At 39.8% G+C, this 18,735-nt stretch overlaps 2 protein-coding genes and 1 long non-coding RNA gene across 3 annotated transcripts in view; 1 reads left to right on the forward strand and 2 right to left on the reverse strand.

The window, feature by feature from the left end:
• The window catches only part of LOC112141814 (interferon-induced protein with tetratricopeptide repeats 5), a 10,156-nt gene extending 6,244 nt beyond the window's left edge, over window positions 1-3,912 (reverse strand). Inside the window, exons 1-3 of the mRNA XM_024264974.2 lie at window positions 3,780-3,912; window positions 3,516-3,639; window positions 3,331-3,395 (exon numbers count right to left, since the gene is read on the reverse strand). Of these exons, the coding sequence (XP_024120742.1) occupies window positions 3,331-3,335 (5 nt within the window). The 5' untranslated portion in view covers window positions 3,336-3,395; window positions 3,516-3,639; window positions 3,780-3,912. The remainder of the gene's footprint in view (window positions 1-3,330; window positions 3,396-3,515; window positions 3,640-3,779) is intronic.
• A 5,458-nt stretch (window positions 3,913-9,370) lies between these two features.
• On the forward strand, window positions 9,371-11,796 carry ch25h (cholesterol 25-hydroxylase). The gene is made up of 2 exons (XM_024265007.2): window positions 9,371-10,190; window positions 11,051-11,796. Exons 1-2 carry the CDS (start codon window positions 9,684-9,686, stop codon window positions 11,381-11,383), a joined length of 840 nt encoding a protein of 279 aa, XP_024120775.2. The 5' UTR covers window positions 9,371-9,683; the 3' UTR covers window positions 11,384-11,796.
• A 24-nt stretch (window positions 11,797-11,820) lies between these two features.
• LOC112141847 lies at window positions 11,821-16,536 on the reverse strand. Its single transcript, XR_004949796.1, has 3 exons — window positions 16,395-16,536; window positions 16,121-16,297; window positions 11,821-12,184 (listed from the first exon to the last, which is right to left on the reverse strand). It is a non-coding gene; the product is annotated as an uncharacterized LOC112141847 (long non-coding RNA).
• Window positions 16,537-18,735: the final 2,199 nt, after the last annotated feature.

The following is an 18,735-nucleotide window of genomic DNA, read 5'->3' on the forward strand; positions in this document are numbered from 1 at the left end:
TAAATAAATAAATAAAAGTTTACAAAGAAGCCAAAGAAACAGATGTCGCTGATATCCAAAAGAAGAAATTATTATGGGATGGCCCCAGAACCAACAGCTGTTTCGCCATTTTGTGGCCAAGTGGGAAATTTGACCATTTTTACACCATCCATCTTCTTAACCGCTTCTTCCCTTTCGGGGGTGCCGGAGCCTATCCCGGCTACTGAAGGGCGAAGGCGGGGTACACCCTGGACAGGTCTCCAGTCTGTCTCAGGGCCTCAATCACACACCCATCCACTCTCACATTCACACCTAGGGGCAATTTAGAGTCACCAATTAACCTATGAAGCATGTTTTTGGACGGTGGGAGGAAGCCGGAGTCCCCGGGTGAAAACCCACGCATGCACGGGGAGGACATGCAAACTCCACACAGAAAGGTCCCAGCCGGGATTCGAACCGGGGCCTTCTCGCTGTGAGGCAAGAGCGCTAACCACTGCTCCACCGTGCAGCCCCCATTTTTACACAATATGGGAAAATAAACTTTTTCATAAGATTTCACACATACCACCAGGTTAAGTCTACAGCCACACCCAACGTTTTGCTAATCTTTGACCTTAAGAGGCCACCATCTTAAATAAAAAAAAATCTCCTTTAGTACATTCTACAAATTTAAACTAGTGATTTGAATTAGGGATGTCCTGATCTGATCACGTGATAAAAAAATTGGGCTTGATCTTTGATGACTTGATCGGTATCTGTTATTATCTGCGATCAATTTCAGATATTTCATTTATTCTTAATTTGATCAGCACTTTATATTTCTGGCTGATCATTTCAGGTACTCGACTAGAACTCTGCGTGTCATGAACGGATCGCCACATGTTATTACCGTGAGGCGCAGCAGCAGTTCAAGCTTGAGGCTAACAAAATCAAGCTAGCAAGAGATTCAGACTTACGAGATCAATAGTTCTTTTAAAAACACTTTAAAGTCACAGTAAGTGTCTCAACTGGGTTGTCTTAATGCAAAGAGTGACTTACAAAGGCATTTCAACAAAAACAGATCTGAATTTTGTTTATTTTTAATGTTAAACCGACAGCCACACAGCAGATGCTAACTGCGCTAATCGCTAGCTCCACGATTTAACTCCGAACTGTTTGTTGATATGCCTGTTTTATTTTCTGACAGAGAAATAAAAGTTAGAAAAAATAACTGCTGTGGCAATAAAACAAGAGGTTGAAAAAATAATCCCACAATCTAAATAAAATAAAATAAATAAAAATAATGAATGTCTGTAATGATTTTAGCTATCATGAATACTCATTATATTCATGCTAAAACAAAGTAATTACTTTTTAGGTTTTAAGTATGAATCACAGTTGATTAAAATTGCTCCAAAGTTCTGAAGATACTAAATCTTGTTGAAGCCCCTAGATCTTGACCATGGGGTATTTTTTGTGCGTTAAGTGTAAAATGTGTCCATAGCTATGATAAATGATTATATGTATGTGATTATGTATTGTCAAACTTGTTTCTGCTCAAGTTTCTGTCTCTAAGTGCAAGTCTTGTGTGACATTTTAAAGAAAAGAGAATATTCTACCTGCAGCCTCTAAAAAAAAGCACTTGACCTTCCTCTGAAAGCAGGAAATGCTGCAGCTTCTGGGAACCACATGAAGACAGGAAGCAACGGGCCGCAGTGACAGGAAGGAGCATTTTGTTAAGGGGGGATGAAAAGATAAAAAAACACCACCTCTTTGGCCTAGAGCAGAAGAACTTCTCCTCAAGACATCGGTGGGACGGGTCCTCTCCTCTCCACTTCAGTGGAAAGGAACTTCTCTTCACCACTTCCATAGAGTGGATCTCTGACAGTTTTCTCTGTCCAGTATCAGCGGGAGAAAAAAATAACCCTTCACGGGTAGAAAAATATAAAAATATAAAATAATAAAAAAGAAAACCAGAAAGGGAAGTATACAGACGCCCCACATCCACCCACGGGTGGATAAAGTGAAAAAACATTACGTCTGTATTTGGCCTTTTTCCTTTAATAAACGGGTTGACATACCCAAGACTATTTCTCTTCTCTTTTCCATCTGATCTCTGCCACTGAAGACAACCTAACCACCACAATCCCAATTTAATCTCCTTTATACCACTTGGGATGGGGGGGCCTGAGGCTCTGCTCCCTGGGGGGCTGGCATGGAGTGTGCACCGAACATGCCCTCTTTGAGGGCTTGGTTCCCCCTTCTGTTCTCCTAACCACCACAAGGTAAGCCCCAGAGCCTGTAGCCCCGAGAGACATAAAATAGTACAAATACCTTCTTTTGTGTTCAAGGAATATGTGTATCATGTGAAAATATCAACCTCTAGATCCTGTCAGACTGGAAATCCTGACCCAATTTAGGGAACTCAGGCCTTAAACTGTCGTGAACTTTCAGGAGGCTGTCTCATATGCTCTCTAAATGAACACACTATAGTTGGTGAGGCGGACCTACGGTGGATTCATCTCATGTGCCCTTTAAAGTCCTAACTGAGGGTTTCTAAGGGTCATAATTAGTAAATCACATTAGGCCAAATGCATAAGTCCTTTCCTCACTCATATGTAAATGTAAAAACGAGTAGTTGTCTCACAGCTTTCTCCCCCATGAAGAAATAATTTGGAGCAATTAAATGCACAAGTCTTTTTCTCACTGGTGGGTGTCGCTCTCACATTTTTTACCAGATTTTGTGAAAACGTACTATTTGAATTATTTGTTCAAGGTGGACAAAATAATATATCATACGACATGAATGTATTAGGAATGTGGGCGTGTCCATAAATGAAACCGCCTCTGCTTGGTTGGATATGCCCTTATCCCCAGAGGAGGAGGTCCCAACTATTCCTGGGGGCGGAGCTCCACCACTTTATTTGGGGTGTGTGTGTGGGGGGGGCAGAAGACTATGTAAGAGTGGCAAAAATACATAATGGACGGATGTTACAGATGCAAGGATCAAGTTTCTAACAGTTTTATTATTGTTGCTGTTCTGGTGTCAGTTAAAAGTATCGCCTTTTGGGATTTTTGCAATGCTTAAAGAAGCTTTAATGATTTCTGTGATTTCCTTCTCTGTGCTCAGCCTGATGCCCAATGTCTCCAATGGTTAAAGAGGTGGTGGTGGTGGGGGCGGGTCACAAAGTGATTGATTGATTGATCAAGAACTGACCAAATTACCTCGTTTGTTCTCAACCTGCAGCATCACAATCACGACTCTTTCACTCAAACGAACCGAGTCGCATGAAAAGTCAGAGCAGCAGCTTCTGAAGAACACAGAGCGGATCCAAACCGACCAGAACAGAACCACTTCCAATCCAGACTCACCTCATGTTGAGGATTCTTCTGGGTCGATAGGATGTGGCAGGAGGTCTCTTTTGGTTTCGTTTCTTCTGCAGATCAACAGGGGAGGGGCAGCTTGAATTCTATATCAAAGCTGCTTCTGGCACACATTTAAAGATTTACTCCAAAAGTCAAACGTCTTCAAAGATCAGAACTGAGTGGAAACGAACCTTTAGATGTTTTTGATCCGTAGACCTCCGTTGTTGTCGCAGGACGACACCGCCTTGAAGCAAAGCTCCTGATGGTTGAATCAGGTTAACCGACTTGTTCCTCAACAGGACACAGCTTGTCTCCCTGATGGGAGGAACACAAACATTAAAGTTGCTTCTGAATTAAATAATAGAAATAAAACTAAATCTCCCGCTGGATCTTCAGGTGGTTCAAACTGTGTTCAACAGCTTGAGGCCGGTCTTCTCATGCAGGTCAGGATCTACCTCAGATGTTGGAGAAGGTCCTCACAGGAATGGCTAAAATTGATGACATCATCCAGGAGCTCTGAGCAAAGAGCATTCTCTGAACCGGTACAGTCCTGATGAGGTATGGACAGCTGTGTTTTGGTTCTCAGGTCTCCTCCTTATGGGACCTGCTGCTCTCTGTGGACCACATATACATATATACAGTATATGTATATATATACAGTATATATGTATATATTAGAACCCTTTGCTGCCCTCGTGTGGAAAGGTTTGCCCACTCCTGCTATCGTTGTTGAGGTGTGAGTCCTGGCTCCACACAAATGCTACATGCATGAGTTGTGCACGTGATACACAAGTGCCCGTAGAAATCCGCACAAACTCTCTGATGGTGGGCAGCTCCAGGATGTTTTCTCTGCAGTAGCTTAGAGGTTTCTAAGTGACTGTAAGAACTTGCTGATTTTTTTTTTATGTAAAGTTACATTTTCAAGTAGGAAAGTAACAGGAACACATACGATGTTAATCCATACCAGATAGATTACACTTTTATATAGCTGTCAAAGTCAGAAGTAGAGAGATGTTGACGTGTGGTTGGCCCACAAAGGGTTGGCCGGTCTCTCTCTGAGTGCGGCGGTTTTCTGATGATTTTGGGCTGGAAAACTGTGACACTATCTGGCAACACTGTCGGCGGTGCACTCCTGCTGCAGGAGCTGCGTCCCGTGGAGGGGTTTGGTGCCGTCCTTCCAAACACATGACTCACAGTTTAGAGCATAAACATTTTGTTTGCTCCAAACATTGTTTTACACTAGAAGCAGAAAAAAACATGCAAAGAACAATATTTACTCCAGAGAAATTCTCTCTTCTGCACTGGAAACAGAACCGTGGACCCTGTTACAGATGGGCCTCAAAGGCCCATCAGTCTGCGAGCTGATTGGAAGAACTCTTGACCAATCTGCATCAACATTCATGTCCATGTCTGTGATTGGTTGGCTTTGAGTGCGACACCCTGCTCTGTTTCCTGTACAGAAGAGACTTTTTCTGCTGATGTTCTCGGTGCTGGACATCGCGTCTGTACCATTGACCTAACGTTGAAGCTGACCCTGATGCCGACACGCGTCCGGTGTGAACACCATGGGCTGAATGTTGACTCTTGAACTGGCTGTGAATGTAGAGTTTTTACTGAAGTCCAACGTGGGAATGAACCCGACAGTCCCAACAAGCTCCAGCGGGTCATCTTTGTGGGGTCATTCCAGGTTCTGTGACGTCCCAAAGGGTGCTGTGATTCCATCTTTTCTAAATTGTCTATGAATCTGAAAGAATTTTTGTTGAGTCTTTTTGGTTCCCAAATGATGTTTTTGAATGATGTTTTTTTGGTTCCTGTCAGTTTCTTTCACTTTGGAAGAACCACCTCAGTCAGATCTTTGGATGTTTTGATGCGTTTCCTTCATGAGCCACATGGTGGCAGTGTCTGCCAAGTTAAGAGCTCTGAGGTAGAGGAGCAGGAGCTCTGGTTCCTCTGATTGATCCATGGCAGCTCTATATGGAACAAACCGCAGAAAAATAAAGGAAAAAGATCTACAACAAAATACTTTGAGCTAAATTTGGCTTAAAGCATTTTTAGTCAAACTCCCAGAAAAGTGACAGTTTCTGTCGATCCTCAGGAGTCAGACCAACTTCATCAACCGACTCATTGGATCATTTACACTTTGGCGAGTTCAGAACGCTTTTTACACGGCCGACCAATCTGCTGTTGTGGTCAGAACACAGCAGTCCATCATAAAGAAGACGTGATCAAAGATGGAAAACTGTTTCTTCACTTTTTTGTTTTTCTCCCAATAACGGAGCGGACAGGTTAGTCCAGCCGCCCACAACTCTTACACGTAGAACAAACAGAAACGTGAGTTACTGTCTCAAAAACATTAGATAAAATCTGTGATTTAGTCATCTTTGTTATCGATGTTTTGGAGACTTCATTTTTAGACAAACAAGATCATTTGAAACCATTTTCTCTCTTGTTTAAACTCTCAAAAGTCAACCAGTCATAGAAAACAGAAGGAAAAATGGAGTCAAACTGAACTCTAGGGCTCGGTATCGGCAGTCATTTACAGAATTCAATGCAATTTTTTTTTGATTGTCTTGATCCTCTCAATTATATTTCTGAGTTTGCAGATTTACACACATTCGTTTAGAAATACATATTTCATATATTTCATATTTTCTGAAAATATTCATATTAATCGGATACAGTTCATCTCATTGAAATCATAATATCATACAGTTACATGGATTCTCCAATAAAGTTCCAACAATTGTTCTGTCTCTCCTGGAGGGCGTTTCAGTTTGGCCACTAGGGGGCGATCACACTATAACATTACACCTTATTCCAGAAGAAGAAAGTATGAGGAAAAAACAATGCTTTAGACCACTCTTAAAATATAGATTCTCCTCAAATTGTTTGGAAAATTCCTGTCAGTGAGTTAAAGATGTTCATTTAGTCAGAAATGTATGTTTAGGTCAACCGGACGTTAGCATTAGCCGCTGTGGGAAATTCTATTATGTTAGCATTAAGCTAGCCGACTTTAGCATTACGTGTTAGGTCGATCTTGATTTCTATGGATCGATTTTGTTCAGCCCAGCCTTCCTGAGGATGCTCAGGAGCAGAAAGTTCAGCAGCAAATCAGGATTTATGACTAGAAAAGAAAAAAACAGAATCCTGCTAAATTGTCCCAAAAAAGGTCTGTGAAGTAGCGAAAGCTTAGACATCAGATCTTTGATCCTTGAGATATTTTTGAGATGATACTAGGCTGATTTATGTAATTTCTATTGGCTCAGATGAGAAGTTTGTTTCCTGCGCTGTGATCTTCTCCAGAAGGTCTTGGTAATCCTTTGTGGAAAGGGAAGGCATCTTGTTGCTAGTTAGCCTTGTGTTAGCTGCTGCTCCACCTATCAGGCTCCAGCTGTGTGAAGGCCACGCACATTATCACTTTAGATGAAATGTTTTAAAAGGAATGCAGGAAAAACTCATTTTGTTTAAAGTAAAAAAAAATCTGACCTTAAAGTATTTAAAAGTAATTTCTGGAATGATTAAAAAGGAAAAATAATCAGCATAAATTATAATCAGACGGCAGAGCTCGGCAGGAAGAAGGGTTTCAAAGGATAAACTGTGAAGGTTACTTTACTGTCCGATAGACAGTTAACCCTTTAACACCTGAGACACTGCCGGCGACGCTCCAGTTGACCAACCATAACGTTCCAAACGTTAACACAATCATTCTTTTCTCTACTTCAGAATTGGCTGGAATGATCGTGTTAACAGTTGGAAAGTTATGATTCCTCAAAGAATATTTGTTATTAGTTAATGTCACCGCCAACGTCTGAGGTGTTAAAGGGTCAAACAAATAAATGAAATCTAATCATTTTAATAGAAAATGTCATTAAACTGAGTGTTAGTATTCTAAAGGAAACTCCTAAAGATGAAGTCATCTGCGTATATGATGACTTTATCACAGCTGCAGAAAACAAGTGACTCCTTATGGAATAAAGGGTGTGCGTCGGCACTTTGTTCAAGTTACACAACAACAAGTTGTAAAAACTGCTTTTGTAAGTGATAGCGTCATGGCGACGGCTCCACTTTCATTCTTATAATTTACTTCTGGGGAACTTTATAAACGTGCGGATTAGCTGGTTCTGCAGGAAACGTGAGTGTCATCAAAGTACGCCTGCAGGGATGAAAATATGAGCGCAGGTCCATGATCGTCTTAATGACTCTTTAGGGTGTCCAAATAAAACCAGAAACAACACATGTGAATCTATGAAATCTTTACAACAATTATGCTTAGGCTAACGAGTGAAATGATACTATAAAATTACTCTTTTTTTTTGCACAACATCTAATTTATTTAAATTTGGGAAGTTTTCTTTGCATCTGGTCCCTACAGGTGAAGGTTACACACGGGGACAAAAGTGTTGGTACCCCTCAGTCAAAGAAGGACAAACCCACAATTCTCACTGAAATCACTCGAAACTTAAAAAACAATAAATAAAAATTTATTGAAAATTAATCAAAATCAGCCATCACTTTTGAATTATTGATTAACATAATTATTTTAAAAAACAAACTAATGAAACAAGCCTGGACAAAAATGATGGTACCCATAACTCAATATTTTGTTAAACAACCTTTTGAGGCAATCACTGCAATTAAAGGATTTCTGTCAATGAGCGTTCTGCAGTGGTCAACAGGTATTTTGGCCCACTCCTCATGACCAAACTGCTCCAGTTTTCTCAGGTTTGATGGGTGTCTTCTCCATATGGCATCTTTCAGCTCCTTCCACAGATGTTCAATGGGATTCAGATCTGGGCTCATGAAGGGCACTTTAGAACAGTCCAACGCTTTCCTCTCAGCCATTCTTGGGGGTTTTTGCTGTGTGTTTTGGATCGTTGTCCTGTTGGAAGACCCATGACCTGCGACTGAGACCAAGCTTTCTGACACTAGGCAGCACATTTCTCTCCAGAATGCCTTGATGGTCTTCAGATTTCATTCTACCTTGCACATATTCAAGACACCCTGAGCCAGATGCAGCAAAGCCCCAAAACATTACTGAGCCTCCTCCATGTTTCACCGTAGGGACAGTGTTCTTTTCTTCATTGGTTTTTGAGTCTATGAACATAGACTTGATGTGCTGTACCAAAAAGCTCCAGTTTGGTCTCATCTGTTCATAGGACACTCTCCCAGAAGGTTTGTGGCTTGTCAACATGCTTTTTTGCTAATTCTAGTCTGACTTTTTTATGATTTCTTTTCATCTGTGGTGTCCTCCTTGAAGTCCACTTTGGCTCAAACAACCACGAATGGTGTGATCCGACACTGATGTACCTTGGGCTTGGAGTTCACCTTTGATTTCTTTGGAGGCTGTTCTGGATACAATTCGAACGATGTCTCTTCAATTTGTCATCAATTTTCATCTTGCGGCCACATCCAGGGAGGTTGGCTACTGTCCCGTGGGTCTTGAACTTCTGAATGAGCCACTGTTGTCACAGGAACTTCAAGCTGTTTAGAGATGGTCTTATAGCCTTTACCTTTAAGATGTTTGTCTATCTTTTTTTTTCGGATGTCCTGGGACAATTCTCTCCTTCGCTTTCTGTTGTCCATGTTCAGTGTGGTACACACCTTGTCACCAAACAGCAGAGTGACTACTGGTCTACCTTTAAATAGGCAGACTGGCTGATTATGAGTTTGGAAACACCTGTGATGTCAATTAAAGGACACACCTGAGTTAATCATGTCACTCTGGTCAAATAGTTTTCAATCTTTCATTGAGGTACCATCATTTTTGTCCAGGCCTGTTTCATTAGTTTGTTTTTTTTAATAATTATGTCAATCAACAATTCCAAAGTGATGGCTGATTTTGATTAATTTTCATTTTTTTTAATTTATTGTTACTTTTGTAAGTTTCAAGTGATTTCAGTGAGAATTGTGGGTTTGTCCTTCTTTAGCTGAGGGGTACCAACACTTTTGTCCACATTTTGTCCAGAAGTATTTTGAATGATATCAGACTACTATGACTAATACTTTGTTGTGCTGACAGAGCACTTCAGAACCACAGAACCCGGCCGGCGTGGACGGAGCTGGAAGTGTTTGAGGGTTTTTCCGACGTCCTGCTGGCAGGGGAGCAGAAATTTTTCCCGTGAGTCTTTCCTCCTGCTGCTCTGGCTGTAACGTCAGCAGAAGTTTCGGGTCTGGATCAGAACTTAGATTGACTCTAATCTTCATAAGCCGAGGATCTAATCAGCTGAGATCCGCTGGTCCTTTGGGTCGAGTTTCTGAGTCTTTGAAGCCAGGAATAAACAGGGAGTAGCTTCCTCTATAACTGTTAGGACTTGCCAGAGACTTTCCATTGTGCAGTGCTGTGGGAACGCCATATTTGGATGTGGGCGGAGCATCACATATCTAAAAACAGTGGTGGAGCTGTGTGCTCAGACAGAGAGCAGACTTTGAAGCACAGAGAAATCATGTTGCTGCAACCGACCTGGGATCTCGTGCTGCGGCACACCGCGGTGATGCACTCACCAGTCTTCCCCGTCCTGTTTTCACTCCTGGTCTACCTGGCCTTCTGCCTGCCCTTCCTGCTGCTGGACCTGCTGGCCTCCAGGTGGGCCTGGGTGCGCAGGTTCAAGCTGCAGCCACAGAGCTCCATCAGCTGGACGTCCGTGCGGAGCTGCCTGGCTTTGGCGCTCTACAACCACCTGGTCTTCATCTTCCCGCTCACGCTGCTGCACTGGTACCTGCGGCCGGAGCACTTACCTGAGGAGGCGCCCCCCCTGCCGAGTCTGCTGGCGCAGGTGCTGGTCTGCCTGCTGCTCTTTGACTTCCAGAGCTTCATGTGGCACCTGCTGCACCACAAGGTGCCCTGGCTGTACCGCACCTTCCACAAGGTTAGTCCTCCTCCTCCAACACTGAGTTTATGGTCTGTCTGCCACCTCTTAACGCACGTGTCAAAGTCAAGGCCCGGGGGCCGGATCTGGCCCTCCAGATCATTTTATTGTTATTAATGACCCGATGTTATTTTGAGCTCATTTCTAACTTGTATAATTTTGACAAAATATATATTTAGAGAGTAAAACATTGAAAGTTATTTAAGGTTTAAGTTGATTTATTCTGGAATAATTTTCCTGCTTTTTATTATTCAGAATTATGTCAAAAAGTTACAGTTTTAAAGTTTTAAAAATTGACATTCTGCTAGTTTTTTTGGACTATTTTGTCATTTTGGAGTTTAGCTATTTTTCAGCTACATGCTAGCTGTTTTAGCTAACCTAAGATTTTTTTGTGTGTTTTATGGTAATTCGACCCCTAGCGAATATTTTAACTGGCGATCAGCTTCAGCGTTTTTAGTTATCCATTTAAGCGTCTTCAGCTAATATTTTTTTAGACTATTTTAGAGTTTAACAAATATTTCAGCTACATGCTAGTTGTTTTGGCTAACTAATGTAGCCTATTTTTAAGCGAGTTTAGCATTTAGCTAATATTTTAACTGGCTATCAGCTTAAGCCTTTTTAACTATCAATTTCAGCATCTCCAGTGGCCAAATTCAGCTAACAGCATTATATAGTGTGAATAATGTATATATATTTGATATATATCTAGTTCATAGTTATGTTAAAAGTTATGTTTTTTAAAGTTTTAAAATTGTCGTTTAATAAATGTTTATCCTGTTTAACCTCATGTGTGTTCTGGATTTTGGCCTCTTTTGCGATGAGTGTGACCCCCTGATCTAACGTCTCGCCTCCTCCACCAGGTGCATCACACCTACACGTCCACGTCCGCCCTCACCGCCGAGTACTCGGGTGCCTGGGAGACCCTCAGTCTGGGGCTGTTCGCCGCCGTCAACCCGGAGCTCCTGGGCTGCCACCCGCTCACCAAGCTGAGCTTCTTCACGCTCAACATCTGGCTGTCGGTGGAGGACCACTGCGGCTACGACTTGCCCTGGGCCACCCACCGCCTGGTGCCGTTCGGTCTGTACGGTGGCGCGCCCCACCACGACCTCCACCACCTCAAGTCCAAGTGCAACTTTGCCCCCTACTTCACACACTGGGACTGGCTGTTCGGGACGCTGCATGTCCAGGACTGACGGCGCCTGAACGCGTCGCAGGGATGCTGGCGGACTGAATTATTTTATAACTTATCACATTTCGTTTCTTTTATATTAAAAGGTAAAAAAGTTTTAGCTGCTGGCAGATTATTTATTTTTATATTTATTTTTATAGGAAGGTTTTTAAATCTTAGCTGCTGTTCACGTGTGCACTGAAGTCAGAATCCTTAACCCCACTGACCTCTCCCTGCTGAAGGGATCCGAAAGTTTGAGCAGCTCCGCGGCTCAGGTCGGCGGAGGCTGCGCTGCTGAAGATGGAAACGGAAAGTGATCTGTGATTTGAGTTCTGAGGATGAGGAGGAGGAGATGCTGTAAGGGAAAATAATAGACAGAAAATGTGAAAGTTTGTCGTTTTTGATGTGAAAAAGGCCGAATAAACAGAACGAAAACGACCCTTTTGTGGTTTTATTGGACGATTACATTTCCTGACAAATCCGAACGTGTCATGATAACAGGAAACGGTTCACAGAGGGATCTGTGGAGTCTCCAGACAGGATTTTCTTCTGCTCAATTGGATCAGTCTTGATCTGACCTTTAACCTTAAGGTCAACCTCCACTTCAAGCCACATGTTTGCAATAACTTATGTTTGTCCAGAAACTTTAATCCAAACTTGGAGTCTCAGAGAAGCTTCCAAACCATCTATCTGTTAGACACCCGGACTTTGTGTTTTCTTTGGACGTATGGATCCAGGGGTCCTGGAGCTGAGCCCTGTGGGACCCCACAGAGGAGTGGGGGGAAGAACCTGGTCAGCCAAGGTTTGCTCCCCCAAAGAGGAAAACCTGGTGACAAATGCAGCAAACCAGAGTCAGGAGGAGATTGCATTTCAGGTGTCCAGCAGGTTTCCCTCCCAGGAGACTTTTGAAGTGATGACATCATCCGGAGAGCCTGGAGTCGGCACGCTTTGAGGGTTAGGGTGAAAAACACAATTAGGGTTTTCCCCCTTTTGAGCTCCAGCTCTTTTGGTCGTGACTCTTATGGAAAACAATGAAGGCCTCAAAGACTGGCCTCACCTGTCCTCACCTGGCCTCACCTGGCCTCACCTGGCCTCACCTGGCCTCACCTGGCCTCACCTGGCCTCACCTGGCCTCACCTGTCCTCACCTGTCTGCCAAACGTTTGGATGGGAGGCTCCGCCTCCTCCACACCTCAATAACTACATTTAGTCTATTTATAAACAGAACTCGGTTTGATATAAAACAGTTGAAACTTTAACTTTCTTTAAAAACAAAAATATTTGTTTTTAGAAAAAAAAAACGTAGATATTTAAAATATAATAATTAAAGGTTTTTCTTCTTAGCAGATTTTAAAAAGCTAATTATTACGTCTGTTTGGGATTATAAATTGTCTTTTTGATAAGATTTTGAACCTTTTTGGTAGAATCTGGACCTCTTACAGCAATTCAGTAAAATAAAGAATAAAAATGAAAGAAATATCTGATAAATTTAACAATCTTTTTGGGACATGACAGTTTCATCCCAATATAATGACTGGTGTTGCAAGACAGAATGTAAATAAATTATTAATAATTTTGGTGTTAAATGCAGAAGAAAAGCAACAAAACTGAAAATAGGGAAACATTTCAAAATAAAATTAGATAATAATAATAATAATTTTTATTTGTTTATTCGTTCAATATTTATTTCTTATTACTGTTTCTCTTACTGTAATTTGTTCATTTGTAAGTGTCTGAGTATCTTTTAAAAGGGCTGCATAAACAACATTTATTATTATCATTGTTTTACATCAATTTACTTAAATGTGTGATTGATCTTTTCTACAGGATATTTTACAAATAAGAAAATCGCTAAAGTTTCATCAGTTTTTGTTACCATGTTGAAAAACAATTCTTGGCAAAGATAATTTTCTCATCAGAAGTCAGTTTGGATCCAGAAGATCTCACTCTGCAATAATAGAATTAATGGATGTAATAACTACTTATATATATAGATAGATAGATAGAAAAGACTCATTAGCTCGTTAGTGTTTTTATGGACCTTAAATTATTTGACTCCATAAATCATATTTTTCTTAAAAAGATGAAGTAAATATGACTTCAGACGGGTGGCTCGTTACTAAATAGGAAGTAATTTAAAAACAGACAAAAATAAACCCTACTAAATCACTCTTATGTAATATCATAAGTGGGGTTCCTCAGAGATCAGTTCTCGGTCCAAAAATATTCAACCTCTACATAAATGATGTTGTCAGCATTTCTAAAAAACTAAAATGCTGATGTTTGCAGATGACCGAACGTTTTCTGTAGATGTTGTCTTATAAAAATCAAAGAGATAATCACAGATGGAGAGAATGATGTAAATAAATTATCTGTGAAAAATCACATTTCAAAATACTCAGAAACAAAAGTCATTAATTTGACATTAAATGATTACTATTAAAAAAGTAACAGAAATTATGTTTTTGGGGATTATTATTGATGATAATCTTTGCTGTAAATCTCGTTTTAAAAATTAAACAAACTCAATGAATTATATTGATTAGAAAAATTAATAAAAAACATAAAACTTCTGTTTTTATTTTACACAAAAACAAACAATAAGAGTTCATACAGACAGTTGCTTTAAAGATCCATCTGCTCCACTTTTATGTTGAAATGAAACATTAAAAACTAACAGATTAATCCACATTAAATCTGATTAAATTATCAGATCAAATTTAGTAGCCGATTCTGGGATCGATTTATAAAGTTCACCATAAACAGATAAGAAAAACAGAAACTTACATAATGAAGAAAGTCAAATAAAAATTTTTACTGAAAAATATCAGGTTATTAAATATTCTTCAACCACAAATCAATGACAAACAGCACATTTTAAAAACTGTTACAACTTGTACATGTTTTTATAAATATGAACAATTAGAAATCTGGATATTTTGTCTATTTTCTAAGGTTGTTTTATGAGTATGAGTTTGTTGGTGTTGCTATTTGTAGGTTTTTTTAAGATTTAAAAAACAGTTTCTACGATCTTTGTAATAAAGTAAAGGGGCCACAAAAGAGTCTGTTGTTTAGTGTTTGTCGTTTTGTGGAATATAAATAAATAATAATAAAAAAAGAAAAAAATCTGAGACTTGTTTTTTTGCACTTTATAATTGACATTAGATATATTTGACACGTTTTAAGATTATTATTGATTTTGTCTCTTTGAGATGATTTCCTCACTTTATTGGACAGAAACCTCCAGAAAGATCTACAGCTGTTGCTGGTGTTTAAACCTTTCTGTAAGAAATGTTGAGTCCAAACCAGAGTTCATGTGACCTTTGACAAATGCAGGACCAAGAGGATCACCAGAAGAAACCGGACCGGGATCAGACCAGAACCATCAGGATTTTCCTCTGTGATTAACATTAATTATCAAACAACAAACTTAATGTAAAATCTGCTTTATGATTAAAATGGATTTGACAGCTGGAAAGAATGGAAATCAATAAATGTGTCTTTATTTTTGAGTCACTTTAGATCTGATTCCATGAAGAAACATGTATTATTGAGTATTTATTTAAAGACAAACTTTTTAAACTTAAGGAAAGACATTTGTGGGGAAATACGGTAATAATTTTTATGAAACGTTTGATTAATCTAAATTTTGTTATTTAAATGTTTTATCTTAATTGAAAAACAATTTAATTTATTATTTTAAAACTTTTTTAACTTCCCTAATTAACGTAAAGTTTACTAATTGACCAAATATTGGTTTAGTTTTCATATTGATGTCTTAAATAAAACATGTTTTCCTGCTCCTGGTTTCTCTCAAGAATCTCTCGTTTCTTTTAGATTTAGTCTCTGGGGTTTCAAAAACAAACTTTCATTCTCTAAAAACAGTCAAGTGAAACATCAGAACTTGTGAACTGACGTCTTTGACCCTGTGAAGCACGGTGGTGGAGAGTTGATGATGTGGGCTTCCTGTGCTGCCATGCTAAAAGCATAAATCTTCCTCCAACTAAACCTCATCAATCAGCATTTTAACCGGAGATTCAGTCATATTTGAGAATTTAACTCCGTTTTTGGCTTTTGGTCAAACGTCCAACAAAGAACAAAAATGAGCTTCACTATGTAGATGGTTGTAATCCACGTCAGTCCGGATTATCCAAACGAGTTTGAGATGTGATGCGGATAAACCAAAGAAAAATGTGTTCATATCAGCAGTTTAATCAAATTCTAGTGAAAGTCCCAAAGCAAAAGTAAGATCAGTGCTGGAGATGAAAACATGTTTTTATTTTGTTTGACGTCTATAGTGGCGCTCGTGTTTCTCCATCGTCATTAATCATCTTATGGAGGAGAAGATAGAAGAATCTGACAGCCGAGAACTGTTACTGCGGAGATTAGCAGTGAGGTGGAGCACACATGGGACTTTAATTTGAAAATCTCCTTCATTTCCTGCAGCAATTAGCTATTGTTGCTCTATAATTACAGAAACTGCAGAGCAGTCTGACCTGAAAGTTCAGACTCCAAAAAAAGCTAATTCCTTCAACTGCCTCAGACGGACGGAGGAAGCAGGTTTCCTCCAGGTGAGCGCCTGTTGGGCAGGTGGAGGGAAAGAGGAAAACAAGACGCAGGAGCCACTTACATAGTTTACTTTAAGAGTGAAAGTTTGACGCGTGACAGGAATCCCAGCAGCCTTTGTCCTGGAGGGAAAACCTGCACATCTATAAATAAACGTTTAAATTTAAAAGCTGGAAAATGACCGTAACTCAACCTACTGCTTAAAAGCTTTCTCCAGTTGGAGCTTGTTTCCAACGTCAAACGGGTTTGTGACGTCGATCTGGATGAGTCCGGGCACGAGCGGCTGGTTTGACATGGCAGAGGCACGTAGGCTGGGATGGATGACTGCCAGGGAAACGTCATCCCAGTCCCGAAAACACCATCTGAACGCACAGCTACGGGAAAATCAAATCAAACGTCATCTGTAAAGCAGTTTCTATACTCATGTAAGAGAACAGAATAAACATTTTTGAACTAGAAAAGTTGCATTACCTGCAATAATGCTGGTGTGAATGCTTTTAGCTGAAGATGCTAAAGAAATATGTTTGCTGAAAACGCTAGAGCTATTTCCATACTGCAAAAATTGCTAAATGACTTAAAGTTGCAGATATTGCACCAAGTGCACAAAAAATAGAAGAACATCCAGAAAAATATAAAAAATTCTGTAAAATGTTAAAATCCCTAAAAATATGAATTCAGAATTAGCCCAAAACTTCAATAGATGCTAAATTAGCCAAAAAAGTGAGCATTTTGCTCAAATGTTAGCTTACCTCCAAAAAAGCCCAAAAACGTTAGTAGGTGCTAAATTATCCTTTAAAAAAAGCTAGCACATTGCTAAAATACTAGCTTAACTCACAATTAGCCCAAAAAAACGTAGGTATTTTGCTCAAATCTTACCCAAAGCCCAAAAATCCTTAGTAGGCACCGAATTAGCAACAAAGCTAGCACACTATACTAGCTTAACTCAGAAATAGCTCAAAAAACCTCTGTAAATACTGAATCAGCCAAAACAGCTAGCATGCTGCTAAAATAATAGCTTACCTCAGAATTAGCCCAAAAAACTTCAATAAATACATAATTAGCCAAAAAAGTGACTATTTTGCTTAAATGTTTGCTTACCTTCAAAAGAGTAAAAAAAAAGAAAAACATCAGTAAATACCAAATCAGCCAAAAAAAACTAGCACACTGCTAAAATACTATCTTAACTACTACTACCACTACTATCCAAAAAAATCTTATTAGATGCTAAATTAGCCAAAAGCATTAGCATGTTACTAAAATATTAGTTTAAACTCAGAATTACCCCAAAAACCTCAATAAATACCAAAATAGCTAGCACGCTGCTAAAATACTAGCTTAACCCAGAATTAGCCCCAAAAACCACATTAGATGCTAAATTATCCAAAAATGTTAGCATGTTGCTAAACTATTAGCTAAACTCAAAATGATCCAGTCCTCAACATGCTGACCTGTTTGATACCCATAATGCAAAGGTTTTCAAATGCCCAAAAATTGAAGAACTGTATGAAAAAAATAGATAAATACGTAAAATAGCATCTGTGATCGGGAGGAGGGTGGACTCTGTGGGAACTGTGCTGCAGAAGAGGATGAAGGCTCTAAGCCGAAACATCCTGGACAATCCCAGACATCCTCTACATAGCACAATGTCGGCACAGAGGAGCACACGGAGTAACAGGCTCCTTTCACTGCGCTGCAGGACTGAGCGCTTTAAGAACTCATTTGTCCCTTCAGCCATCAGGCTGTTTAACAAATCTGCCTGATATAAACTGGTATTTTATTTTATTTTATGAATCTGTTATTTTTTTATTGGTATTTATTGGTATTTATTGGTATTTATTGTGTGTGTTTGTTGTATTCTGTTCTGCTGCCGAACACCTGAATTTCTCCCTTGGGAGATTAATAAAGTTCTATCTATCTATCTATCTATCTAGTAAAAAATATCAGTTTTGATGCTATTATTGCAAAGGTTTAACCACAAAAGTCAATACAATTCAAATATTTTTATAATTAATGATGTCATCAGGTATCTCTATCTGATGATGTCATCAACAATATTTATTATGCACACATATGAAAAATAGAAACACTTGATCGTGTAAAATTTAAGATTATAAATTAACATTATTATCCAACTCATCTAAAACTGCCAGAAAAAACCCTAAAAGTTGAGCTAAAGAAACAGATTTCTTCTCTGAACGGATGATTGACTGACGGATCGACAGGATCGGATCAGAACCAGACAGAGTCGTGAACCAGATGATGGAGTTTCTCTGGCTCCACCGGAAAACCCTCCTGAAGACTGAGGAATTCTGGGGCCTGCGGGCGGAGATGTAAGGGGGGGTCCGCTTCAAAGACTGACAGGAATTCAGAAATCTCTCCGCATTAAGCTGAAGCCACAGGGGACGCAGCGAAAACAAAGTAAAGATCCAGAAACAGAAGGAAAACAAGGAAAAGTGAAAACAATTGAAGCATTTTGGATCGGAGTGACAGGAAACAGAAGCAGAGGAACGTCGGCTGATAACAACGATGCTGCAGATAGATGGTTCCCCGGAGGAAGATGATGTTCTTCCACTTCGTAATCACTAAAGTGTTTGTTTGTTGAAGGTTCTCCATGCAGCCTTTAGTGAAGCTCAGACTGAAGCTGAAAACTCTGAAGCTTCACGATGGAGTCGAGGAAGATTGTCTTCTCGAGTCATCAGAACAGATTGTCTTCTCCCCTCAGGCTCTCTGATGACTGATGAAGTGACTTGGAGGAGTGGGGAAATGTTCCTTGGAGAGCAGAGAAGTCCAGATGACTCAGGACTTTCATCAT

Source organism: Oryzias melastigma, linkage group LG19, assembly GCF_002922805.2.
Source record: "Oryzias melastigma strain HK-1 linkage group LG19, ASM292280v2, whole genome shotgun sequence".
NCBI lineage: Eukaryota > Metazoa > Chordata > Actinopteri > Beloniformes > Adrianichthyidae > Oryzias > Oryzias melastigma.

Coding starts and splice junctions, on each gene's coding strand:
- ch25h (XM_024265007.2), top strand. CDS start 9,684: ATGTGGGCGGAGCATCACATATCTAAAAACAGTGGTGGAGCTGTGTGC. Junction 10,191..11,050: donor TGTACCGCACCTTCCACAAG/GTTAGTCCTCCT, acceptor CTCCTCCACCAG/GTGCATCACACCTACACGTC.